Here is a 26,054-nt window from a genome sequence, read left to right as displayed (position 1 = left end):
ATTTTCCAGTAAAAAAAAATCTCGAGCCAACATCCAACGATGTTGGCTCAAGCTTGAGCTAAGATGAATATTTAAAATACTTAAAATACTTAAAATACTTAAAATACTTAAAATACTTAAAATACTTAAAATACTTAAAATACTTAAAATACTTAAAATACTTAAAATACTTACAATACTTACAATACATTAAATACTTAAAATACTTAAAATGCTTGTTCCGTCCGGAATGAGTTTAGCGTGTACTCGAGCGTTCCTGAAGGGAGCACAAACCAAAACAAAACAGCACACGCAAAATGGAGGGAAAACGGCGCGTGCAACGACGAGGAAAGGTACCGCTAGTTTGCTCCACATCACGACGTCAGCAGCATTCTTGTGCCGACTCCCGAGCGAGGAGGAGGCGATCCGCCGGGCAAGCAAGTTTCGTTGTGCAACCATCCCGATCCGACTTCCGGGGAAGTGAATCCGCGACCGCGCAACTCTTGTATTAGAACCCAGTAGAGAAATATAAGTTTAGTGTAGAATTAGTTAATTCGCCCCGTTTCCGACACCAACTGATCAGCCCTCCATCCGATTCCGCCTCTGAGAAGACTTCTCCGTGATCTCTGCGTTGTCTACCAAGGGTGACCGCACCTGAGAGTCCGCCGTCGCCATAAATACAGTCCACATGCTCCGTAGTTCGGTCGCGACCGAACAATGCTTAAAATACTTAAAATACTTAAAAAACTTTAAATACGTTAAATACTTTAAATATGTTCAATACTTTAAAAACTTTAAATACATACAATATTAAAATTATTAACATATTTAACATACTTAAAAAAACATCTTTCAAAAGCTTAAACTACTTGAAACTTAAAATATAAAAAAAACCTGGAAAAAACTTTACAAATTTTATACAATTTCAGTATAAAATACTTAAATACTTTAAAAACATAGAATTTTGAAATACCTGAAAAAACTAAAATACTTGCATCATGCTTAAACAATAAATATTTCAAATACTAAAAATATTTTAAGTAGGGGAGTGTGGGGTAATTTGGACACCCTAAGGAAATTGCTCTGTTACGGGCTGTATGGATATTTTAAAGGAATGTGGATGACACCAGAGGATAATAGAGACCATATTTGATGGGAAAATGTCATTCATTTCGATAAATTTTGATGAAAAACCCATTTTTATCGCAAAAGTTAAAAGGTGTCCAAATTACCCCCACATTTTTGTGTGGGGGTAATATGGACACCCCTATGGGGTAATTTGGACATACCTTGTGGGGTAATTTGGACATGCCTTGTGGGGTAATATGGACATACCTTGTGGGGTAATATGAACACCTTTTGTGGGGTAATTTGGACACATGTTGAAGAATAAGTTTAACATTTGATTTTTTGAGCATGTTTTTTATCCTTCAACCTGGTTTTGTAATTGCTTTATATTTTGAAGTGTTGCTCACAATATTTCATCAAAGGTTTAAATAATGATTTTGTGATAGAACTATAATTCAATAGGAAGATAACAAATAGTTCAGTGTAGTATACATAATTTAATCATTAATACTGAAATGATTTAAACATTGATTCTGGATCAGGCACACTATACTTGTTTTTAGTGATTAAGGTATCGTTTATATTTATATAAATCAATCTTTATATAGAATTTATTAGCCTGAAAATATCATATTTTTTTTAAATTTTACATTCTGTAGCCCTTCAAATTTAAATATTATTGTAAACCAGCATAGAAATTAGAAATGTCAAAGAAATTAATTAAAATCAATCAACATAAGAGTCTTGTTGAACGCCAAATGTACAGTAATCAGATTTTCATCAATTTGAATATTGGAATAAATTTATCTAAATTAAAAAATAGGGGTTTTGTGGAAGTTCTCATTGCTCACATTCATTTTTGATTGTTTTGACATATTAAATCCCTCTAAATTTATCTAAATCCCTTTAAAAACTCATCCAACCATGAAAGTCACTTTTTTGTTGCCTGACAGGTAGACTTTCAGGTATGTCCAAATTACCCCACAAGCCATGTCCAAATTACCCCCATAGCATATTCTATCATAAATAGCGATTTTTGATGATAAAAATGGATAAAATGCACAATTTTTATACGTACATATCTTAGGCATCGTCCAAGCATCCCCCTTAAACAAAAAATGTCCACTTTTTTGCCATATAACTCCTGCAAAACCTTATTTCCTAACCTTCAAATATTAGAATTTAAGGCAGTGCCAACCGGCCTTTGGAAACTTTTACATATTATACCAAAACTACTTAACCTATTCCAACTTTTTTGGTTTGTCCATACTCCTAGGCCATTACTAGTACTAGCCTTATCACTTAAATTACCGTTTTCACTTCATATTCGAAGAAAACATGATTTTTAAAGGGGTGTCCAAATTACCCCCACTGTCCATATTACCCCAAACTCCCCTACTTAAAATATTAAAATACCTAGAAAAAATTAAATGCTTAAAATTATAAAAAAAAACTTTACAAACTTTAAACACTGTAATTATTTCAAATACATACACTGCCGTTCTACGCATAATTGTCCCATGTTCGAAAAAGTACAACTGAGAAAAACGCGATTGAAATTTTTCGATCGATTTTTGCGTTTCTACGCATAATTGTCCCGTGGGTTCCTTTTAGCTCTATATGTCCCTAATCACCCCGGTTATCGTTTTATCATCCTTATTTGTAATCCTCTTGCTATACAAAAGATAAACAAGATAAATTGCTTCGTAAAACTAATGATTTCGTGATAGAAAATACTTGGTGGGACAATTATGCGTAGAAGTACAACGATGGGACAAACAGACTTGGTGTTGTTTTTAATGAGTTTCCGAACAAAGTACTAGATTTTATGTGTTTTTCTGAATGTTTACGTCAAACTGAACTTAAAAATGATAAAAAGTCAGAATCGTCCAAAAATGACATGGGACAATTATGCGTAGAACGGCAATACAATACTTAAAAACTTTAATAACATATAATATTAAAATACCTGAAAAAATGAATATACTTTAAATCATTAGCATATTTAACATACTTAAAACAAAATATTTCAAATACTTAAAATTATTTAAATACTCAGCAAACTTTAAACACTATGAATATTTAAAATAGTTGAAATACTCAAAACCTTTAAGAAGTCACAATATTAACATACCTGGAAAAATGAAAATACCTAAATTCATTAAGGCCGATGCAAATATTTAAAAAAGTTTTTGTCCCTCGGCCTAGCCGAGGTCAAGGGGGCAAAAATAAAAAATATAAAAATTAAAATAACAAGCCATAGTCTTCACATTTAAATGAAAAAAGTGTTTTAAAATGCGTTTTACACTAGTTCAGTTGTTTTGCAATCATTAGTTTTCAAAAAATCTAAGATCTGACAAAAACAAAAATTGTAACGAAAAAAAAAATTGCATCGAAAATTTTCAAAAAATCTTATGATTTTTTAATAAACCCAAACATGCTAAAAATGATTTTAAACGCAGGAGAATGTATTTTGATTTGATTTCAGCTGGTTGCACTTGAATTTTCATTGAAATTTTGAAGTTTATTGTAAAAATATTTTTTTTGCCCCCTGATTTTTCAGGCCAATTTTGAAGGGGGGGGGGTGACAAAAACTTTTAAAAATATTTGTACCAGCCTTAGCAAATTTAACATACCGGGTCCGGTGATTTAGTGGTTAGCGTTGTAGCCTCTAAACCCCAGTATGGCCTGGGTTCAATCCCAGACGGACCCGGTGGCATTTTTTCGAGACGAGATTTGCCACGCCTTCTGTTAGGATTCAAAATTGAATTATCCCTGTACACAAAACACAAATAGCGCCCAGCGCTATCTAGATAAGTTTGGACGAATGACAGGAGGTGTAGATGACAGCGAGAACTGTCACCTACGGATGTAGAAGGAAGAGGAAAAGGGTAAAGAAGAATAAATTGTTGAAATCCCCACCAATAAAGTTTTTGCACTCGCACAGAACGGTCGAGTTTGTTCCCCCAAAAGTGCGCCGCGTTTTAAGTCGTCCGATTGGACACCGCTCCCCCGAAAGTTGTCCGCCCGTTCGTGATAACATCACTCGGTCGCGGAAGTGCCCGCACTCGATCCCGTACTGCACCCAGCTCGCCAAGCGCGGTTTGTTCGCGTACGTCCCCCAAGAGTGGCCGTCGTGTGCTGTGCGAATTGCCCGGTGTGCCCGGCGTGTTCCCCCCCGAAAACGATCCCCAGCGGTGGAAAAACTACCCCGTACCGGCCCGTGAGCTGCCCCGAATCCTTGCACCCTCAGTGTCCCCCAACATTTTGGTGCCGTGACCAGGATATCTCCTGGTGCGCCACGTCCCGTCCCGAAACACAACATATGACTTTGGAGGTTAGATAACCTCACTTCGTGGATCATGAGGTCGCACGTTTCTCGCACGTGCTGTCTGCTGCACTGCTCGTGCGCCGTGCCTGCCGCGCCGGAAGTCATCGTTTGGAGTGGCTGATTTGATTTTTAAAAGGCCTCATTCCCAAGAGGTACCAGGTGAGTACCTTTCCAATCAAATCACCCCCCATTTGCGGTACTTCCTGGGTCTTTACTCGTTCCAGCCTCGTCCATTCGTCCACGTGTGCCGTTCCGGAAGTGGCCGTGATATCGGCGGTTGAAAAGAAGATCCGTCAGTTCGAGACGCGGCTGAAGGTGGTGAACGAGTCGCTGGCGCGTGTGAACCAGTTCCTGGACAGCTACGCGGAAGAGAAGCAGAGTGAAGTTCCCCTCCGGTTGGGCAGACTGACAGAGACGTTCGAGTCGCTGATGGCGCAGTACGAGCAGTTGGACGACACCGACGCTTTCGAGAAGGGCTGCCTGCAGCAGCGTGCGTCCGTGGAGGAGCTGTATTTCAAGTGCAAAGCACGCTTGCTCGAGAAGCTGCCCCCTGAGGAACCAAGACCCCCGCGCCCGTCTCTGAAACTAGTCGCCCTGCGCTGCTGTCTAGCCTGTCGAACGTGAAGCTCCCGACAATCACGCTCCCGGAGTTCGACGGCGACTACAGCAAGTGGCTCACGTTCCACGACACGTTCCTCTCCCTGAACCACTCGTCGAGTGAGATCTCGTGCGTGCAGAAGTTCACTACCTCCGGTCGTCACTTTTCGGAGAAGCTGCTGGCAAGGTCGCAAACCTGGAAATCTCCGCTCAGGGCTACGCCATCGCTTGGGAGACCCTCACCAAGTACTACAACGACAAGAATCTCCTGCGGAAGAAGCACATCCGTACGCTGTTGAAGTACCCCAAGATCCCCAACGACTCTGTCGAAGCGCTGCACCGGATTGTCGACGATTTCCAGTGCCACACGCAGACCTTAAAGCAGCTTGGGGAACCGATCGAGCTTCTGGAGGTCAAGTTGGACGACTCTTCGCTGAGTGCGTGGGAGGAATCGATCGGCTAGAAGGAGGAGCGGTCAACTTTCAGCGCGATGATCGAGTTCCTGCAGAGGCGCACACGCGTTCGGGAGACGATCCAGATCAACCGCCCGCAGCAGGTCGCGCCGAAGTCCGGAAGCCACAATCCCGTGCCCAAGAAGCCGTTCCAGACCCGCGTCAACTCGAACGCCGCAGTAGAAAACCCGCCCAAGACTTTCCCGCTGTGCCCCGCCTGCGACAAACAGAAGCACTCGATCATGGACTGCGCTGCGTTCAACAGCATGAACGTTTCGGAGCGCATGAGGGTGATCACGTCTTCTATCGGATGGGGAAGTAAAACGTCGGTCCATTAGCGTAAAAGAGGTTTTGGGTGACTCACCACACATAACCTTCGGACGCCTAGAAATGAGCAGAAACTTGCAACAGAGACCACATAAGACCCCGGAGTCGTTAAAGTGGATTGCTTTGCTTTTCTTTTTTTTTTTTGAGGGTGATCACGGACAAGAGGCTCTGCAGTAACTGCTTCCGAAGCGACCACTTTGCCCGGAACTGTCGCTCGAAGTACCACTGCAAGCACTGCAACAAGCGCCACTACTCGATGATCCATCCCGGCCCCGGATTGCAGGACACGAACCCCATCGTAGCCACCCCCGCAATGAACCCCGCTCCTGTGAACGCCGCTACGAAGTCGAGCAGCGCCAGCGTGCTGCTGTCGACGGTGGTGCTCGCTGTTTTGGACAGCTACGGCAAAGAACACCTCGCTCGTGCTCTGCTGGATACCGGATCTCAACCCAACGTGATGAGTGAACACCTGTGCCAGAAACTCCATCTGTTCCGCAAGGTTGCCAACGTCCCCATCTCTGATGTTGACAGCACGATCACGAACGCCAAGCACAAGGTCAGCACCGAAGTCAGATCCCGTGTCAGCCGTTTCGCGGAGACTCTTGACTTCCTCGTGCTGCGCAAGGTGACCTGTGAGACCCCTCCCGTTACCATCCCGATCGCCCAGTGGAAGATTCCGGAGCATCTAGCACTTGCCGACCCGGAGTTCAACGTGTCCCGCAAGGTCGACATGATCATCGGAGCTGCTCACTTCTACTCGTTCCTGCTTGAAGGCCGGATTCGTCTGGCTGGCCCTGTTCCCCTGCTTGTCGAGTCCGTGTTCGGATGGATTGCGACGGGCTCAGTTGAGGTCGGCGACGAAGCGGAGCAGCAACCTACGGTGGCTTGTCATGTGGCGACAGTCGAATCCGTGGACAAGATGCTGGAGCGACTCTGGGCTCTCGAAGAGGTCGGCAGTTCTAACTACTTGGTCGACGAGCACAAATGCGAAGCCCACTTCAAGGAGACGGTTGCGCGCGACGAGAGTGGACGGTACGTGGTCAAGCTGCCGAAACACCCCGACTTCCAGCAGATGATCGGCGCCCGAACTCAAGCCGCAGTACCACGAGTTTATGCAGGAGTACTTGACCCTGGGCCACATGCACGCTGTTCCCGACGACGCCGAAGACGAAAGTTCCCGCGCGTGCTATTTGCCCCACCATCCCGTGATCAAGGAACAGAGCTCGACGACCAAAGTGCGCGTTGTGTTCGACGGTTCCGCCAAGACCAGCGCGGGACACTCCCTCAACGATGCGCTTCTAGTCGGACCCGTGGTGCAGAACGAGCTCCTGGACACTGTGCTGCGCTTCCGGAAGTTTCCCATCGCCCTAGTAGCCGACATCGAGAAAATGTACCGCCAGGTGGCGGTGCACCCTGAAGACCGTCCGTACCAACGGATTGTTTGGAGATTCGACCCGAAGCAACCCATCACCACGTACGAGCTGGCCACGGTGACGTACGGTTTGGAACCATCGTCCTTCTTGGCCACGAGAACTTTGCTTCAGCTGGCAGACGACGAAGGCGCGCAGTTCCCCCAGGCCAGCGCGGCCATCACGAAGCACATGTACGTGGACGACTTCATCGGCGGCGCGCAAACCGTAGACGACGCGATCCTGCTGCGCTCCGATCTCTGCAAGCTGCTGCTGAAGGGAGGATTCCAGCTGCGTAAGTGGTGCTCCAACTCGCTCGCCGTCCTGGCAGACATTCCCAGCGAGCTCCTTGGAACGCAGTCGTCGTTGCAGTTCGACCCCGAAGAGACGATCAAAACCCTTGGCATCAGCTGGGAGCCCGAAGCTGACGTGTTCCGGTTCGTTGTCTCGGTCGTCTGGGACCTGTCCCCCACCAAGCGCAACATCCTCTCCGTAATCGCCCAGCTGTACGACCTCCTCGGTCTGATCGCTCCCGTCGTCGTACTCGCCAAGATCGTCCTGCAGGAGCTGTGGTACTTGGCACTGGAGTGGGACGCGTTGGTCCCCCCGGAGTTGCGCACAAGATGGTTCGACTTTTGCGAAGGGCTTTCGCACCTGACCAACTTCCGCATCGACCGCTACGCCTTCGCCCGCAAATGCTGCTACGCCGAGCTCCATTTCTTCTCGGATGCGTCCGAGGTGGCATACGGAGGACGGCAAGATCAAGGTGAGCTTGCTGACATTGAAGTCGAAGGTGGCCCCCCTCAAGAAGCGAAACATACCCCGCCTGGAACTTTGCGCATTCTTTCTCGCCGCGCAAATGTACGTGAGAGTCGTCGAAGCCTTAGACGTGAAGTTTCAAGACGTGTACTTCTGGACAGACTCGGAGGTGGTTCTGCAGTGGCTGAAGTCGGCGCCCCGAAGGTGGAAACCCTTCGTCGCGAATCTCATCTCAGAGATCCAGATCATCACCCACGGCGCAAAGTGCGTGCACGTCGCCGGCTTGAAGAACCCTGCGGATCTGGTGTCCCGCGGAATGCCGGCTGAGAAGCTCGTCAACAGCCCCAAGTGGAAGTTCGGAACGTCCTGGTTGGGCAAGCACAAACCGCTGTGGCCCTCGCAGCGCGACCTCAAAGGTGCGCTCCCCATCGAAGAGCAGAAGGAGAAAAAAACCCATTCTGGTTGTACAAACCGCCCCGCCCAACCATGTCTTCACCATCATCTTCTCGTACCGTCGCCTGCTGAACCTCGCTTTGCGTTTTGGAAACAGCGTCCGCAAGTCTGGCAAGCGGAACACGGACCGAGTTCTGTCGGTCGTCGAGCTCGAAGCCGCTCTCGTCAAGATCCTCCAAGCCGAGACGTTCCCGGAGGACCTCAAGCTGCTGCGGAAAGGCCGACCTGTCGCACCAAATTCCCCTCTGCGCCTGCTCAACCCATTCTTGGATCAAGCTGGTGTGATACGCGTTGGTGGCCGGTTGTGCTTGTCCGACGAGCCGTACGCAGTGAAGCACCCGATGGTCATCCCTGGCTTCCACCCGTTTACGCGACTGATGCTGACCTACTACCACTTGAAGGTGATCATCACGGTGACGCTCGCCAGCGTCCGAGACAAGTTCTGGCCGTTGAACGGCCGCGCAGTGCGCAACGCGATTCGCCGCTGCTTCAGATGTTGCCGAGCGAACCCCCAACCCATCCAGCAGCCGATCGGTCAGCTGCCCGTCGCCAGAGTCACCGCCAACGAAGCGTTCACCTGCACTGGCGTCGACTTCTGCGGGCCGCTGTATTTAAAACCAACGCACCGCCGCGACGCATCCCGCAAGTGCTATGTCGCGGTCTTCATCTGCCTGAGCACTAAGGCCGTCCACCTGGAGCTGGTCAACGATCTGTCCACTGCAGCGTTCCTGATGGCCCTGACCCGGTTCACCTGGAGAAGAAACAAGCCGAGTCACATCTACTCCGATAACGGAACCAATTTCATCGGAGCCAAGAACGTCCTTCACCAGCTGTACCAGATGCTGCAGCCCGGACCCGAAAGCGACAAGATCGCCAAGCACATGGCGGACGACGGCATCCAGTGGCACCTGATCCCCCCACGCGCTCCCAACTTCGGCGGTCTCTGGGAGGCCGCCGTGAATGTGGCCAAGAAGCATCTCGTCCGGCAGCTCGGAAACTCACTGCTGTCCTTCGAGGAGCTGACCACGGTGCTCACTGCGATCGAAGGCTGCATGAACTCCCGCCCACTAACCCGGCTGTCGGAGGATCCCAACGATCTGTCCGCGCTCACCCCGGCCCACTTCCTGGTGAAGAACATGATCCGCCCGCTTCCCGAGCAAGACGTGCGCGACGTCCCGCTGAACCGGCTGAACCAGTATCAGCGCATCCAGGCCTACTCCCAGCGATTTTGGCACCGCTGGCGGAACGAGTACTTGAAGGAGCTCCAAACGCAGTACAGCAGCAACCCCCGTCGTTACAACCTGGACGTCGGCTCCGTGGTGATCATCAAGGATGAGCTGCTTCCACCCGCCCGCTGGCCGCTGGCCGCTGGCCTGCGTCCTGGAAGTGCACCCTGGACCTGATGGCGTTACCCGTGTGGCCACGCTGCGAACCGCCGGAGGAATCCTGAAGCGAGCTGTCTCGAAGATCTGCCCTCTGGAGTGCGCCGACGAAGACAAAGAAGAAAAGTGATTTGTTTACATTTGGATTGTATTTTTCCTTAGTTTTTAGTTTATTTTGAAAATGTATTTTCAAGGTGGCCGGTGTTATGTTAGGATTCAAAATTGAATTATCCCTGTACACAAAACACAAATAGCGCCCAGCGCTATCTAGATAAGTTTGGACGAATGACAGGAGGTGTAGATGACAGCGAGAACTGTCACCTACGGATGTAGAAGGAAGTGGAAAAGGGTAAAGAAGAAGAAATTGTTGAAATCCCCACCAATAAAGTTTTTGCACTCGCCCAGAACGGTCGAGTTTGTTCCCCCAAAAGTGCGCCGCGTTTTAAGTCGTCCGATTGGACACCGCTCCCCCGAAAGTTGTCCGCCCGCTCGTGATAACATCACTCGGTCGCGGAAGTGCCCGCACTCGATCCCGTACTGCACCCAGCTCGCCAAGCGCGGTTTGTTCGCGTACGTCCCCCAAGAGTGGCCGTCGTGTGCTGTGCGAATTGCCCGGTGTGCCCGGCGTGTTCCCCCCCGAAAACGATCCCCAGCGGTGGAAAAACTACCCCGTACCGGCCCGTGAGCTGCCCCGAATCCCCGCACCCGCAGTGTCCCCCAACACCTTCTATCGGATGGGGAAGTAAAACGTCGGTCCATTTGCGTGAAAGAGGTTTTGGGTGACTCACCACACATAACCTTCGGACGCCTAGAAATGAGCAGAATCTTTCAACAGAGACCACAAAAGACCGGGGGTCGTTAAAGTGGATTACTTTGCCTTTTATTTAACATACCTAAAAAGTATTTTATTAAAACAAAAAAATAATATTTCAAAACACTTAAAATACTTTACAAAATTAAAATATATTCACGATTCTTTGTAAAGAACCGGTTCACAAAATGAACCGCCACTCATTTTTCCTGAGCGGTCACTCATTTGTTCTTTCGCTTGAACGGTTCGCACAACTTAGCCCTTCTCTACCCAGAAACCAAGGGTGGGCCGAGGACGTAGGCAAACCCCCATCGGATGGTAAAGGCGTCCAATTTCTTTTAAAATAAGCAGTTGGGTTTCGCTATACCATTTATTGTTTCCAAAATATGGCCATTTCAAAACAGACTTTTTTTTAAATTGGCGAAAATCGGAAAACTTTTGGGGTTGCGTCAAAAAAAGAATGATAGTCCTGATTTTGATGTAAATCGGGATTCTTGCATATTTCGAGAGTATAAACAGCTCCACCGAATAAACCATATGTTTTTCTGAATTATTTTAGGAAACAATTGTAATATCAGAATACATTCGTGCATTGAAGTTGAAAGACGCTAAAAAATATAAAGCAGCATTGAGCCTTCTTTTAGAGTTACTCGGGACAAATGTGTTGAATAAGGTAAGGTTTTATTATAACAATAACAAAACGCAAATCATATATTTATGGACCACTGCAGGCACCTAATGATAGCAAGAACGATCAAATATTGCTTGTAAAATACAACTGTTTAAAAAATGTTGGATTCATATTCAAGGAATGCGGCCAAAACGAAATGGCACTTTATTATTTGATTAAGGCGACTCAAATGGACGGTTCTGATATTCACACATTGTTTCTTTTGGGTCAACTAGCACATAGTGCAGGCAATGAGCAGATGGCCACAATATGCTACGAAAAATGCATCGAATACAACATGAACCATTGGCCTAGTAAAGAAGGCTTGTTGAAAATAATGTGCACTACAAACAATGTCATTGATGCCTACTTTTGGGCAAGAAATTGCCTGGAACAAGATGCCTCTTATGTAAAGGCCATGGGCGTTTTATTAAAAATAAGTTGTCAGTTCTCAACATGTTTGAAATTTTTAGAAAATATTTTTGGAGCAGTTTTAGAATGTAATCATAATGTGTCAAATGGCCAAAATTTAATTTCTGGCATTGATCTGCCAATGGCATGTAAAGGCACAGCATCTTCGAATGATTTTGTCGAAATCAAAGCAAGCAATCTAGATTGGATTACATTAGGAAATCTTATAATAAGCCTTCAAGGCAATATGCTGGTGTCATACAAAGTAAGTGTTTAGATGCATATAGGTTGCCACTAATGTACCAAATCAAGTGAATTATTTTAAGGTGGAGAAAAACAAAGATTCTTATATCTCAACCACTGCAACCGAGTGTGGTACAACGGATGACGCATCAGCACAAAACGAAATACAATCAGCATTTTCTTTGGAAAACGAGACATCAGGTACATTTTGAATTAATCTATTCAGAATAAGTAGGACTGTCCCCAAAAAATAAAGTCGAAGAAATGAACGTGCTCACCTCTCTTTTTCAACTTTTCCATGCAACAAAAAAATGTTTACATATTCCCATAGTCCCAGGTTCTCAATCTACCCCTTTGAGTAGTATGGTAGCTGTTTTTTTATATGAAATATACATTATTACTCGCTCTTACTAAATTTATGGGCTGATTAGAGGTTTAATGCTAATGTTATTACTGTACTTTTAGTAACCTTTTATAACATGCTTGATAACGATATATTGTAGAAATAGCTTTCGAAAAACCCCACCTGCAGACCCAGCGTGTATGACAAAGCCTGTCAACTGACAGTCAAGGTCGTCGAAACGTCACCTACGAACCACGCTGGAATTAGCTGCCACAAATACAGTGCACTGCAAACTTATCGGCCAGCCCCGAACATGGTCCGTACCGAACCGGACGCCCGAAGGCCGTTGCTGCTCAAGGCTAGGAATTCAGGTTGCCGGAACATTCCAGATTAAGAGCTTCAGTTTAACGTCACCCTCCGCTTCAGACAATCGATTCCGAGTGTTCGTCCAGCCGCAACTTACGTTGTGGAAAACCGGATTCCGGAAGTGTCCGCTCCAGGAGCTTCCACCAAGTGGTTCATCATCTGAACTAGTTTGGGGCTGTGGAGAGCAGGTGAGTTGAATTCCCGAACAAGTGTTCCCATCTACTCCGCCATTTGAGTGTCCGGACGTGTTTTCCCGATGTAAATAACGTAAATTTACCAAAGCAGCAAAAAAAAAACTACTCCGTTGAATCCAGAATTCGATGTTAATTTCAATTGCTTTTGCCTTCCCGCATAAACATCAACCATACACTCACCATTTGTCACATCATTTTTCGGACCATCCCGCATAAACGAGAACCTTAAAAAAACTTTGTGTTAAATGGTTTTCTCACCATTTCAGAGATCGTAACCACTATTTGAAAAATGGTAGGAAAACTTTAAAAATACCATATCTTAAATGGTACCCTACCATTTTTCATAAAGTTCGACCATCTGAATTGAGGGTGGTTAGCAACGGTAACCTTAAAAATCCCCGAACAACGTTTCGTCAAATTACCATTTGTGCAATGGTAAAAATAAAGTGAATTTTCCCGAAAAAGTGACCTTTTTCTCTCGGTTATTAATGTTTGAGAAATGGTTTTGAAATAGTATTTTAAGGTTTTTCATATAATTTTTAACCTTGCGTCTACTTTTTTAGAAAGGGTTTGTAAATGGTTTATTAGGGTTTTTCTTGCTATCCCGCATAAACGAGAACTTTAAAAAAACTTTTTGTTAAATGGTTTTCTCACCATTTCAGAGATCGTAACCACTATTTGAAAAATGGTAGGAAAACCTTAAAAATACCATATCGGAAATGGTACCCTACCATTTTTCATAAAGTTCGACCATCTGAATTGAGGGTGGTTAGCAACGGTAACTTTAAAAATCTCCGAACAACGTTTCGTAAGATTACCATTTGTGTAATGGTAAAAATAAAGTTAATTTTCGCGTGGAAGCGACCTTTTTCCTCCGGTTTTTACTGTTTCAGAAATGGTTTTTAAATTGTATTTTAAGGTTTTTCTTAAAATTTTTAACCTTGCTGTTACTATTTTAGAAATGGTTCGTAAATGGTTTTTAAGGGGTTTTCTTGTTATTTTTACCGATCGCTACTATTTTGGAAATAGTTTTCATATGGTTATTTAAGGTTTATCCTACATTTTTTCCCAGTTTCACTATTTCAGAAATAGTTTTCAAAAGGTAAATTAAAGTTTACTACTTTTTGATAAATAGTTTTGAAATAGTTTTTAAAAGTTTTTCTTATATTTTTTACCTACCTATTTTTTACAGAATTGTTCACTTTTTGACGGATGGTTCACAACAATATTGGAACTTTTTCGGCTTTAATTCTAGTTGATTGCCGATTCTGCCCAGTTGATCATACTGCCGAAGTCGTCCAAACCTGAAAAAATAAGAAAAAAAATCACAAAGTATCGAGTAGAATGTAACATTCAAATATGTGTACTTATCTGATGATTCAAATGATTTCCTTGCCAATCGTGCGTTCGCTTCGATTTTGTTTTGTCGGTCGGCTGCCGCCAAGATCTCTTTCGATTGCCGATCGAATCCTCCAGCACCAGCTGTTCCGTTGTTTCAAGTTCTCCACGGCGCTGAAATGGTCAACAAGAAAAATATAAACAAAGTATCTGGTAAATCAAATGATTTGAAAATTATACCTGCGCACAAAACGTAAACAACGACCAGCCGCACAAACGTTTCCCTTCAGACTGTTTTTGCCTGCGCTGTGCGCTTGCCTGCACTAGTGCAGGTAACGAGCGTGGTGAGAGAAGAGAAACGAGAGAGTGCGCAAGGCAGATTATTAATACTCTGGTTTGCGCGCTCTCTCAATTTCTTCTCTTGCTACGCTCGATACTTGCTCTCGCAATTATGCGTTAAATCCGTTGAATCAAAAATTATTATTATTATAATTAACTATTGAAAAATGATTCGCTCAAACAATTGAAATAAAATTATTTATGAATTTCGAGCCTTTTTGTTCTTGTGCTCCTCAATTTGTTTTCTTTTTTGGTTGATATACGTTCAACGTTTGGGCACGGACGTCCAGCAGAAGTTCGGCAGGCTGCGCGACGGTTGCTTGATCCAGGGACAGTGTGCCATCATCATGTTCAAGGACGTCCCGCGTCACCTACAAGAACTGCTCCAACTGCCACCGGGATCTGGTGCGAGTGTGGGGAATCATCGCGATCTTGCTGTGCGGCAACAAGATCGACATCAAGGACCGGAAAGTGAGAGCCGAGGCGTGTTCCACCGGAAAAAAAGACAACATCTCCGCCAAGTTCAACTACAACTTCGAGAAGCCTTTCCTGTGGCTGACCCGCAAGCTGGTCGGCGACCCGAACCTAGAGTTTGTTGCGATGTTTGCTATCCTGCCTCCAGAGGTAAGATGGACAAAGACTGGCAGCAGCAGATCGAAAAGGATCTAAAGGAGGCACAAGTCACTGCACTGCCCGACGAGGATGAGCACTTGTAAGAATACCGTTCTGCCTCCTCTCCTTTCCCAAGTCCTCCAGTCTCCCATCAATTAGAATGAATGAGAGTAAGAACCGCTCTTTAACGTTTAAGGAAAATTGCTTAATACAAATAATGGCGTGGACAAATATTGCCAAATCGTAACGAACGGATTTTGAGGTTTGAATTAGCATTTTTTTTTCGTTTTTGCAGATTTCTCTCGTTTTAAGTTTAAGCTTTATCTGAAAGTCAGGTTCAGATTAAGTTCACATTTTATTTCATCTCCAAGCCAACGCGAATTTCTCACTAGTTCCAAACATATTCTTCCCTGGAACGGCATAACCAGCACGAGATTCAGAATCGACAACAGTTTTCGTGATTTATCACGTCAATCCTCCTAGCTCCTAACGATGGTCACTCCGCGTAAGTCCTCTGGCTGTTGGGAAGCCTTTCACCACTATCCGTGGCGACGACGGTCCGTCCGGATTAGTGACCGAGCTGAGCGGCGGTGTATCTGACGGGGACTTGGGCAGGTCAACCATGAACCACTGCGCGATCCGCTGCAAAACCGTCTGGTTGCCGTGGACGTCGTTACAGCTGCTCAGCCGGTACGGCCGGACCCCTTCTTATTGTAACGTTAGTAGTTATTTTGTATGCTTTTTGGATAAATTTTGTCAAAGATTTTAGTAAATTAAGATTATCATCAATCCCACTGTGCGAAACAAAACAAAACTGCTGGAAAACACCCCTCACTCGACTACTAGAACGCCTGTCAACGACGACTCGGTAGAAGTGTCACGCAAAGAGAGAAGGAAGAAACGTCAAAATCGTTCCACGTGAAGTTGCGTCGTCACGGGCTCGGCCAGTTGGCCGCCAAAAGGAAGAAAGTTCGCGTCGTTGCCGCGGCTGGTGCTCGTCTGCACCACGGGCCGGAACGGTTCCTTGGCCGTTGGAGAGGCCACCGTCGAAGCCGTTGCCAGCCGATCACCTCGATTGATTGGAGTGCCGGAACGGCACCATAGAAGGGAGAGCTTCTACACGCCGGACGGGACTTGCGACGGACGCAAGCGGCCAACAAGTTTAAGAAAACGCCCCCGGATCACCACTGGGGTAAGAAACCGGCCAATTTATCCCTCCCCCTACGGTAATCATTGCCGATTCCTACAAGGCGTTGTTTTGGATTGCTGGAATGCTGCGAACTTCCCCGTAAGAGCCACCCGGTCGACAGGAGCTCGACATTCGGCTCTACGTGCGTCGGGGAGGTCGACGAGGAGCGTATCTTGGTGGATCGACACCCGAGGAGCTCGACCCGGTAGGGAACGCGACCGACGTCAAGCCTGACATCGGGCGCACGCAACCGGACACGTCGAGCGGATCGTCAGGAAGGTGTATGCGAGATCTGGCCCAGTGCTGACAAACCCAGTGCGAAGGTGGTGGCGGACTCGAACCCGATGTGTCGGGCCGTGGCGAGATTCGTCGGACAAGATGCGGTGTAGTTTGGAACGACTGGAGCAGAGGATCATGGGCCCGAAGAAAACGAAGAAGAACAGTGAGTAGAGTGATTCAAAGGAAAAGAAGAGTAGGAGATGAATAGGGCTAAGATCTAGCAGGAAAGAGGAAAATAAAAGGGAAACAAACATGAAATATGATCTCTGGGCTTTCCTTTCCACAAGAGCAGCCGGTGATGCTCCACCCAGATTCAACATTATGTTGCTACTGGTCGTATTCGTGGTGATGCCTCCACCTCCGCCACTCGAGCTCGAACTTTGGCTGCTACTTCTGGCAGAACTTGGTCTGTTGGAGATGGTTCACTGGATACTGTACGTTTACTTTTTGGTCAACATTGTTGACAATCGTGACAAGGCTTCCCTTGTACCGACGGCGCACTTGGCCAGTCTCCACAGAGCACGTAAAACCATTTTTAACCGGAAAGTTGGGTTTGTCTAATCCTCAATTCCATCTCCGAACTGCTTCGTGTCCGGGTAAACTTCTCACCGAGACTCATCGACAATTTGCGCACAAAGTTGAGCGTGTTTTGCGGGTGAATGAGTTTCCGGATATTGCTCCCGGAAGAGATGTTCTCCCAACTCCTATAAATCCATGCAGCGCACCTTCTCTTTTGTTGAGAACCACCAAATCACCCACATTCGTATCTGAAATAAGACGGACATTTTAGGAACTTTTTTGGACAAAATTGAATTTTGCTTTTAATCATCGAAAAAAAAACTTCTTCGAACAGAATCAAAATTGAAAATTGAATTGAATTACCTTGCTTGTAATTTTTGTTCCGTTTTTTGTAGTTCTTCCGCAAAGAGTGTTTTCTTTTCAGCTGCCAGCTGATTAAATCAAAACCAAAACATAAACAAACACAATGCACGCGCAAAAAGCACAAAACAGAATTTAAAAATGTCAGTGCTGCCAAGCAGATCTGCCATACGGGGGGCAAGTCGATCACAGTTGTTTGCGCGGTTCACAGCTTATGAGTAGAGAGCCTAGAGCTTATAGGACTAAGCTCTAGGATCTCTACTTATGAGTCATACTTTTTTTTGAAAAAAAAAAAAATGTTCGAAGCTTCAAAGCACTAGTGTTAATTAGTATATGGTTCAACCATGACCATGATCAAGTATCAAAAAAAGCAACGTTTTTCATCGTTTGTTATCATTAGAACATCTTGTTTTGCTTTTATATTTATTAAAATGGAAATTAAAAAATGATGCTTAACATTTAAATGCGTTTTTCTCAAAACGCACGGTTTGTATTTCTTTGATGCTTTTTGAAATGTTGGCGTCGAACTGTCCGTGAAACCGATGAAACCATGTGCAAAAGTCTGTGATAGCAAAAACTGGCTACCCTGCTAATTGATGTACCTCACAACCTCACTTAAACAAATCTTGTTTTCAAGTGAGACGAACGAAAATGCGAGATGAGTCGCGTGAGAAGTGAGAGAGCGCAAAATGTAAACATTGCAGCGAAGTTCAGTTCAGTTCGATCCAGTCGATTTTTTGCAGCTCGCAGCTGCAAGTTATTCTGTCGGTTCGCGAAAGTGCTTTTGGAGCACTTAACTCGTGCTTTCCATTTCATTAGGGCACAAAACTTTTGTAAACAAGAGTGTATCCCTCTCACACCATATGCAAACTGTCATTTGAGTGAAAGGGATACACTATTGTTTACAAAAGTTTTGTGCCCTTTTGAAATGTTAGGCTCCAACTGTCCTCGGTGCAGTCGAAACGGTCGCGCGGAGTGATCATTTACGGTTTTATGCGGTCAGGCAAAGCCACGAGAAAAGGTGTTCAGCGGTTACCGGTGACTCCCCGCACCGTCCCGGCTGTGTCTCTCAATGCGACCGTGATGAAGAAAATGTTATCGATTGTGAAGAAGTTGTTGGTATGCCGGAGAAGATCCCGGTCCGTAGCTGTGCCAGAAGAGAACCGTGTGAAGTGAAGTGCCCATCAATACGCAGGAACCGGTCCGCGGTCGTGTCGGTGTGCTAAGAGCGCACACGCACGCTTGCTGCGTCGCAAAGGCGCCTTCGTGTGGTCAATCGATGCTGTGCAGGTGTGATTTGGATGCAATTTGTAGCGCAAGTATATGGCCAGCAGCACCCTCTGTATGTGTATGTGTCTGCGCATAAACTCGAATCCTTCCAGAAGTCACGATCAACAGGAAGAACAGCACCAGCATCTTGAAGAGCAGGTCGACCACAACGATCTGTACTCGGACATTCCGGACAAGTACGGGCGATCTGCTGAATAAATTCGTGCTCGAGGGTCACCTCGGTGACGAGCAGGACATCAACCTGGTCAACATCAACGGTGTCGCCGCCGTAGAACAGCACGACATCAAGCCCTCCGACTCGATCCTTGAACTGCAAACTAATCTCGAGAACTCAATAGAGAGATCAAGAACGACAAGCAGCAGGGCGAGCTGGAGCGATTCCAGGTCGAAAGCGCTCGGTCGAAACAAAGGGTATGGACGGCAGCGGCAATCTCGGGGCCACGGCTCGCCGGTACGCGCCTCCATCAGGGAGCGTCTCGGCAGCAAGTCAACGACGACGCAGTCGACGACGAGGTCCGGCTTGCGTATGGTCAAGTCTTACATGGCGGGATCACCCAAGCTTGTGGTTGATTCAACGTCAACGAAAAATTAATCACGATATGTGAAACGCTTCCACGAACACCTGTAGAAAACCATGTTTTGATTAATGCACCTGAATCAAGATTTCAATGTTTTTTCTAATGGCCGATAAATGGCCGCCCGTGAATGATACAGCCTTAATCAATGGAGATATTTTTAGACTTTAAAAATCAAAAAAGTGATAACATAAACGCAATTTTATGAAATCTTTGAAGATCTTTGCTTTAAAATTTTACAAATTGAAGTTGAATAAAGAAGTGAAGTTTTTTGTCCACCTGTTGGATTTATGTTTACAAATATGTAAGACATAAATAAACTTTAAGGAATTCGTTAAATAGAATCTAAAAAAATCTAAAATAAATAACAGTACCCATTTTGTTTTTGTGGAAAAATAAAATAAAATGGTAACTATTTTTTCAAATGGTTATTTAATGATTCAATATGGTGCTCGCGTATCAAGGTTTACCATTTTAACTTTAAAATACCCTTATGATTTATGGTAACCATTTCAAGAAAAAATCGTAAATAGATTTTTATTGTTCTCAAAAAAACTTGTTACCATTACAAACTTTGAAATAACTATAACAATTATGGTAACCTTTTGACAAACAATCATCCAAGTCCGCCAGTTGAACCATTTGAATTTTAAAATTACCTTATGATTTAGGGTAACCATTTGAGAAAACATCTGCAAATAGTTTTTTAAAGTGATCAAGAAAATTGTTTACCATTACAAACATTAAAATAACTCTATTACTTATGGTGACCATTTGACTAATAGTTATCAAGGTCCGCCAAATAACATTATTACAAATGGTGACCATATCTCATAAGGTTTTTTTAAGTTCCACACTGCAATCGATATAGTTTTCGTTTATCCGGGATTTTTACTTAGCGCTACTATTTTGGAAATAGTTTTCATATGGTTATTTAAGGTTAATCCTACATTTTTTTTCCAGTTTCACTATTTCAGAAATAGTTTTCAAATGGTAAATTAAAGTTTATCATACAAATTTACTACTTTTTGAGAAATAATTTTGAAATAGTTTTTATAAGTTTTTCTTACATTTTTTACCGAATTGTTCACTTTTTGACGGATGGTTCACAACAATAATCCCGCATAAACGAGAACCTTTAAAAAACTTTGTTTTAAATGGTTTTCTCACCATTTCAGAGATCGTAACCACTATTTGAAAAATGGTAGGAAAACTTTAAAAATACCATATCTTAAATGGTACCCTACCATTTTTCATAAAGTTCGACCATCTGAATTGAGGGTGGTTAGCAACCCGCATAAAGTTTTACTATAAATCAACAGTAGATTTTATGGTTATCACACGATAAATTCTATGGTTATTTCTACCATGATTCTACAGTAGCCTTTATGTTTTTTCACCATAGAATATATCTTATTTTGGGAATTTACTATAAAAAAGGGGTATTGTTAGGCACAGTCACCATAAAAATTTCGACTTTTCCCCATACAAAAAAAAAAAACCAAATACTATACATTCTACCGTATTTTCATTGATGACTTTTCCGTCCAAAAAATTACCCTTACCATAGAAAACATCATATATTTATAATAAAAACAGTAACCATTACAATGGATTGCACAGTCAATTTATAGTTCTTCATAGTTTTTTCCATACTAGATAGTACGGTTTAAACTATATTCGTACATTGAAATAAATAATAACTACAGTATGATTCATTGTATTTTCATTGTATTTATTTTTTTCTCGCCACTAAATTGTACTGTAAAACATATATTTAAACATTGAAATTAATGGTCAATACGGTAAGTTTTATTGTATTTTTATCGTTTTCTTTAATTTCACTTAATTTAGCACTTTTTTTCTGTGTCGTTTTCTTTTGTTATTCCGCTTCAATCCGCACTGTTTGAAATTATTCGGGATGTCCGTAGCCGGTGCCGGATCAACTGCTTCGAAATTGGGATAGACATTCGCGTAATCTAGAAGCACAATCCTTAGTGAAATTAGCCCCTGTAGAAGAGAAAAACACTTAATTAGATATAAGGAAAATTTACATATGTTTGGCATGTTAAGGATCCGGTTCATTTTCTATTAAATTAGCTGTTCTTAAATTCTGAAATTTAGAAATTCTTAAATTCCTAAATTCTTTAATTCCTAAATTCCCAAATTCCTAAACTCCAAAATTCGTAATTTCCTAAATTCCTAACTTCATAATTTCCTTAACTCCTATATACTTAAATTCCTAATTCCCTAAATTCATAAATTCATAAATTCCAGAATTCCTATATTCCTGAATTCCCAAATTCACAAATCCCTTAATTCCTAAATTCCTAAATCATGAAATTTTGAAATTCTTAAATTCCTAAATTCCCAAATTCCTAAATTCCAAAATTCCTAATTTCTTAAATTCCTGAATTCCTAACTTCATAATTTCCTAATTTCTTTAACTCCTATATTCTTAAATTCCTAATTCCCTAAATTCATAAATTCCTTAATTCCAGAATTCCTAAAATCCTATATTCCTGAATTCCCAAATTTACAAATCCCTTAATTCCAAATTTCCTAAATTCCTGAATTTTTAAATTCCTTTATTCCTAAATTCCTAATTTCATAAGTTCATAATTTAATAATTTCCTATATACCTGAATTCCTAAGGAATTAAGGAATCTAAATTCCAAAATTGAAAAAAAACCTAAAAATTTTTTATTTCCTAGATTCTTAAATTCCATAATATCTCAATTCCTAAACTACTAAATTCCTAAATTCCTAACTTCATAATTCCATAAATTCCTATAATCCTAAATTCCTTAAATTACTAAATTCTTACATTTCTAAATTCCTGAATTCCTAAATTCCCAAATTCCTAAGTTCCAAAATTTCCAAAATCCAAAATTCCTAAATTCCAAAATTCCTAAATTCCAAAATTGCAAAATTCCAAAATTGCAAAATTCCTTAATTCTAAAATTCAAAAATTCCAATACTCCAAAATTCCATTATTCCTAAATTCTTAAATTTCTAAATTTCTAAATTTCTAAATTTCTAAATTTCTAAATTTCTGAATTTCTAAATTTCTAAATTTCTAAATTTCTAAATTTCTAAATTTCTAAATTTCTAAATTTCTAAATTTCTAAATTTCTAAATTTCTAAATTTCTAAATTTCTAAATTTCTAAATTTCTAAATTTCTAAATTTCTAAATTTCTAAATTTCTAAATTTCTAAATTTCTAAATTTCTAAATTTCTAAATTTCTAAATTTCTAAATTTCTAAATTTCTAAATTTCTAGATTTCTAAATTTCTAAATTTCTAAATTTCTAAATTTCTAAATTTCTAAATTTCTAAATTTCTAAATTTCTAAATTTCTAAATTTCTAAATTTCTAAATTTCTAAATTTCTAAATTTCTAAATTTCTAAATTTCTAAAATTCTAAATTTCTAAATTTCTAAATTTCTAAATTTCTAAATTTCTAAATTTCTAAATTTCTTAATTTCAAAATTTTTAAATTCCTAAATTCCTAAAATCCTAAATTGCTAAAATCCTAAAAATCAATCAGAATTTTAGCAAAAAAAAATATAAAAAAAATACTAAAAACATTCCATTTTTTCGTACTCGATTATCCGATAACTCGACTATTTCGGTTTATTTTGATTAATATCGAAAAATCAATCATCCGAAGGTTCAGATTACCGAAGAAGGAAAAATTCTACTTTTATTTTGGACTGAAATTTTAGTTCACTCATACAAAATAAGTTGATTCGATCTGTTGGTTACAGTTTTCCATTTTAGGTTACACAATTTTGTAATTTTAAATTTTTAGAATTTTTTTAAACTCAAATTTTCAGATTTTCTAAATTTAAATTATTTGAAATAAATTGTAGAATTCTTAAACATTTGAATCCTAGAAAATCTCTTTAAAAAAATATGATTTTTCTCTATGGTTTCCAATATTCTGAACAATAAGCAAAATCCTGCTTTTTGATTTTCGTCCTTTCAAGATTCAGCGTTTTGAGATTCGGTTTGATGAGCAGGTCTGGATTATCAATATTTTTGCATTAAATACAACTTTATTTGTAATTTTCAGTTGCATTGAAATGTGCAAATCCAAATTATTTGATTCACTCATCAAGACAAATTGCACCGCGTGAAACGCTACATTCCGTCTCTGTTACTTTTCAGCTGCGTACCGCTAAAAAAAATCGTGACCTTCTCCTTGACGTTTGAAAGTTTTCCGAGCTGCGCAGCCCCAACACAGAACTCACCTAACGATTTTCGCCTCCAGGCGAGACGAGCTCACCATCCGGAACAAACACGGCTGAAAGTGACCGCAGCAGGCGCCGGGTCCTCTCCCAATCGAACGCATCCGTTGGGTTGTGTCCCGTTAGCGAACCCGGTGGGAGAAGTCCCTGTGAAAAGAGAAACAAACAGTTTGTTCAGATCAAATGTTGCTGCAGTAGGCCACGAAAGATGTCTGCTGCTGCTGCGGAGATTTCGCACCGTGGCTCTCCCCTCCCACAACAAATCAGAAGAAAGTTTTCCAAGCAAAATTCCACCACAGCTGAAATACTCACCCAAAATGGTTGACAATTTCAAATTTGCTTTTCCGGATCGGTGACTCGGCAGATTTTTTCTGCCGGAAACGTGTGGAAGAAGTCCCTGTAAAGTAGAAAAAAAAACAAACACTGTGATTAAGCAATCTGCCCAAGCAGGCAATAGATAGTGCCGCTGCTGTTTTGTTTGGAATTCCCCTCCACCCTCACGAAACTTAAAATACTCACCCAAAGTTCCGCCATCCCGGAGCCGCTCCAATTCGAACTTCGAACATCCGTCCAACCAACACTAGGATCGCGTTCGGCAACTTGATTGCCAATCGCCGGATGTGGCCAATTGGCTTAAACGACCGCCTCAACGCGAAAAATCCGGGTTTCCCCTAAAACTTCAGCAAACACCGTCAACACGAACATGATCGGACACGCGCGAGTAAAAAAAGTGACAGCTCGCTCGAACCATGGTGCGTTCGTTTCAGGAGCGTCGCACGGGTTCAGTGTAACTTGGTGTAACGTTGCGTTCGTTGCATGAGCGTCGGCTGAACAGGTTCAGTGTAAAGTTGGGTTTGTTAATTGATATTGGAATGTTTAAATGTTTAAATGTTTAAATGTTTAAATGTTTAAATGTTTAAATGTTTAAATGTTTAAATGTTTAAATGTTTAAATGTTTAAATGTTTAAATGTTTAAATGTTTAAATGTTTAAATGTTTAAATGTTTAAATGTTTAAATGTTTAAATGTTTAAATGTTTAAATGTTTAAATGTTTAAATGTTTAAATGTTTAAATGTTTAAATGTTTAAATGTTTAAATGTTTAAATGTTTAAATGTTTAAATGTTTAAATGTTTAAATGTTTAAATGTTTAAATGTTTAAATGTTTAAATGTTTAAATGTTTAAATGTTTAAATGTTTAAATGTTTAAATGTTTAAATGTTTAAATGTTTAAATGTTTAAATGTTTAAATGTTTAAATGTTTAAATGTTTAAATGTTTAAATGTTTAAATGTTTAAATGTTTAAATGTTTAAATGTTTAAATGTTTAAATGTTTAAATGTTTAAATGTTTAAATGTTTAAATGTTTAAATGTTTAAATGTTTAAATGTTTAAATGTTTAAATGTTTAAATGTTTAAATGTTTAAATGTTTAAATGTTTAAATGTTTAAATGTTTAAATGTTTAAATGTTTAAATGTTTAAATGTTTAAATGTTTAAATGTTCAAATGTTTTTAATATTTTAATATTTTAATTTTTTAATATTTTAATATTTTAATTTTTTAATATTTTAATAGTTAAATACTTAAATATTTTAATATTTTAATATTTTAATATTTTAATATTTTAATATTTTAATATTTTAATATTTTAATATTTTAATATTTTAATATTTTAATATTTTAATATTTTAATATTTTAATATTTTAATATTTTAATATTTTAATATTTTAATATTTTAATATTTTAATATTTTAATATTTTAATATTTTAATATTTTAATATTTTAATATTTTAATATTTTAATATTTTAATATTTTAATATTTTAATATTTTAATATTTTAATATTTTAATATTTTAATATTTTAATATTTTAATATTTTAATATTTTAATATTTTAATATTTTAATATTTTAATATTTTAATATTTTAATATTTTAATATTTTAATATTTTAATATTTTAATATTTTAATATTTTAATATTTTAATATTTTAATATTTTAATATTTTAATATTTTAATATTTTAATATTTTAATATTTTAATATTTTAATATTTTAGTATTTTAATATTTTAATATTTTAATATTTTAATATTTTAATATTTTAATATTTTAATATTTTAACATTTTAATATTTTAATATTTTAATATTTTAATATTTTAATATTTTAATATTTTAATATTTTAATATTTTAATATTTTAATATTTTAATATTTTAATATTTTAATATTTTAATATTTTAATATTTTAATATTTTAATATTTTAATATTTTAATATTTTAATATTTTAATATTTTAATATTTTAATATTTTAATATTTTAATATTTTAATATTTTAATATTTTAATATTTTAATATTTTAATATTTTAATATTTTAATATTTTAATATTTTAATATTTTAATATTTTAATATTTTAATATTTTAATATTTTAATATTTTAATATTTTAATATTTTAATATTTTAATATTTTAATATTTTAATATTTTAATATTTTAATATTTTA

The 26,054-nt window shown here is 40.3% G+C and overlaps 1 protein-coding gene, 1 long non-coding RNA gene and 1 pseudogene across 2 annotated transcripts; 2 read left to right on the top strand and 1 right to left on the bottom strand.

Annotated features, from left to right (window-relative positions):
- The first annotated feature begins 5,465 nt into the window (after positions 1-5,465).
- Positions 5,466-9,778, top strand: LOC119766223. The gene is made up of 5 exons (XM_038250662.1): positions 5,466-5,725; positions 5,902-6,853; positions 6,969-7,929; positions 8,084-8,276; positions 8,326-9,778. The coding sequence occupies exons 1-5, from the start codon at positions 5,466-5,468 to the stop codon at positions 9,776-9,778; spliced, it is 3,819 nt and encodes a 1,272-aa protein (XP_038106590.1).
- A 2,770-nt stretch (positions 9,779-12,548) lies between these two features.
- Positions 12,549-15,221, top strand: LOC6049672 (annotated as a pseudogene).
- A 5,941-nt stretch (positions 15,222-21,162) lies between these two features.
- On the bottom strand, positions 21,163-24,327 carry LOC119767109. Its single transcript, XR_005277329.1, has 4 exons — positions 24,069-24,327; positions 23,862-23,946; positions 23,553-23,696; positions 21,163-21,306 (listed from the first exon to the last, which is right to left on the bottom strand). It is a non-coding gene; the product is annotated as an uncharacterized LOC119767109 (long non-coding RNA).
- Positions 24,328-26,054: the final 1,727 nt, after the last annotated feature.

The sequence above is a fragment of the Culex quinquefasciatus genome, chromosome 2 (assembly GCF_015732765.1).
Source record: "Culex quinquefasciatus strain JHB chromosome 2, VPISU_Cqui_1.0_pri_paternal, whole genome shotgun sequence".
NCBI classification, from domain to species: Eukaryota; Metazoa; Arthropoda; class Insecta; order Diptera; family Culicidae; genus Culex; species Culex quinquefasciatus.
This window is presented reverse-complemented; position numbering and strand designations above follow the sequence as displayed.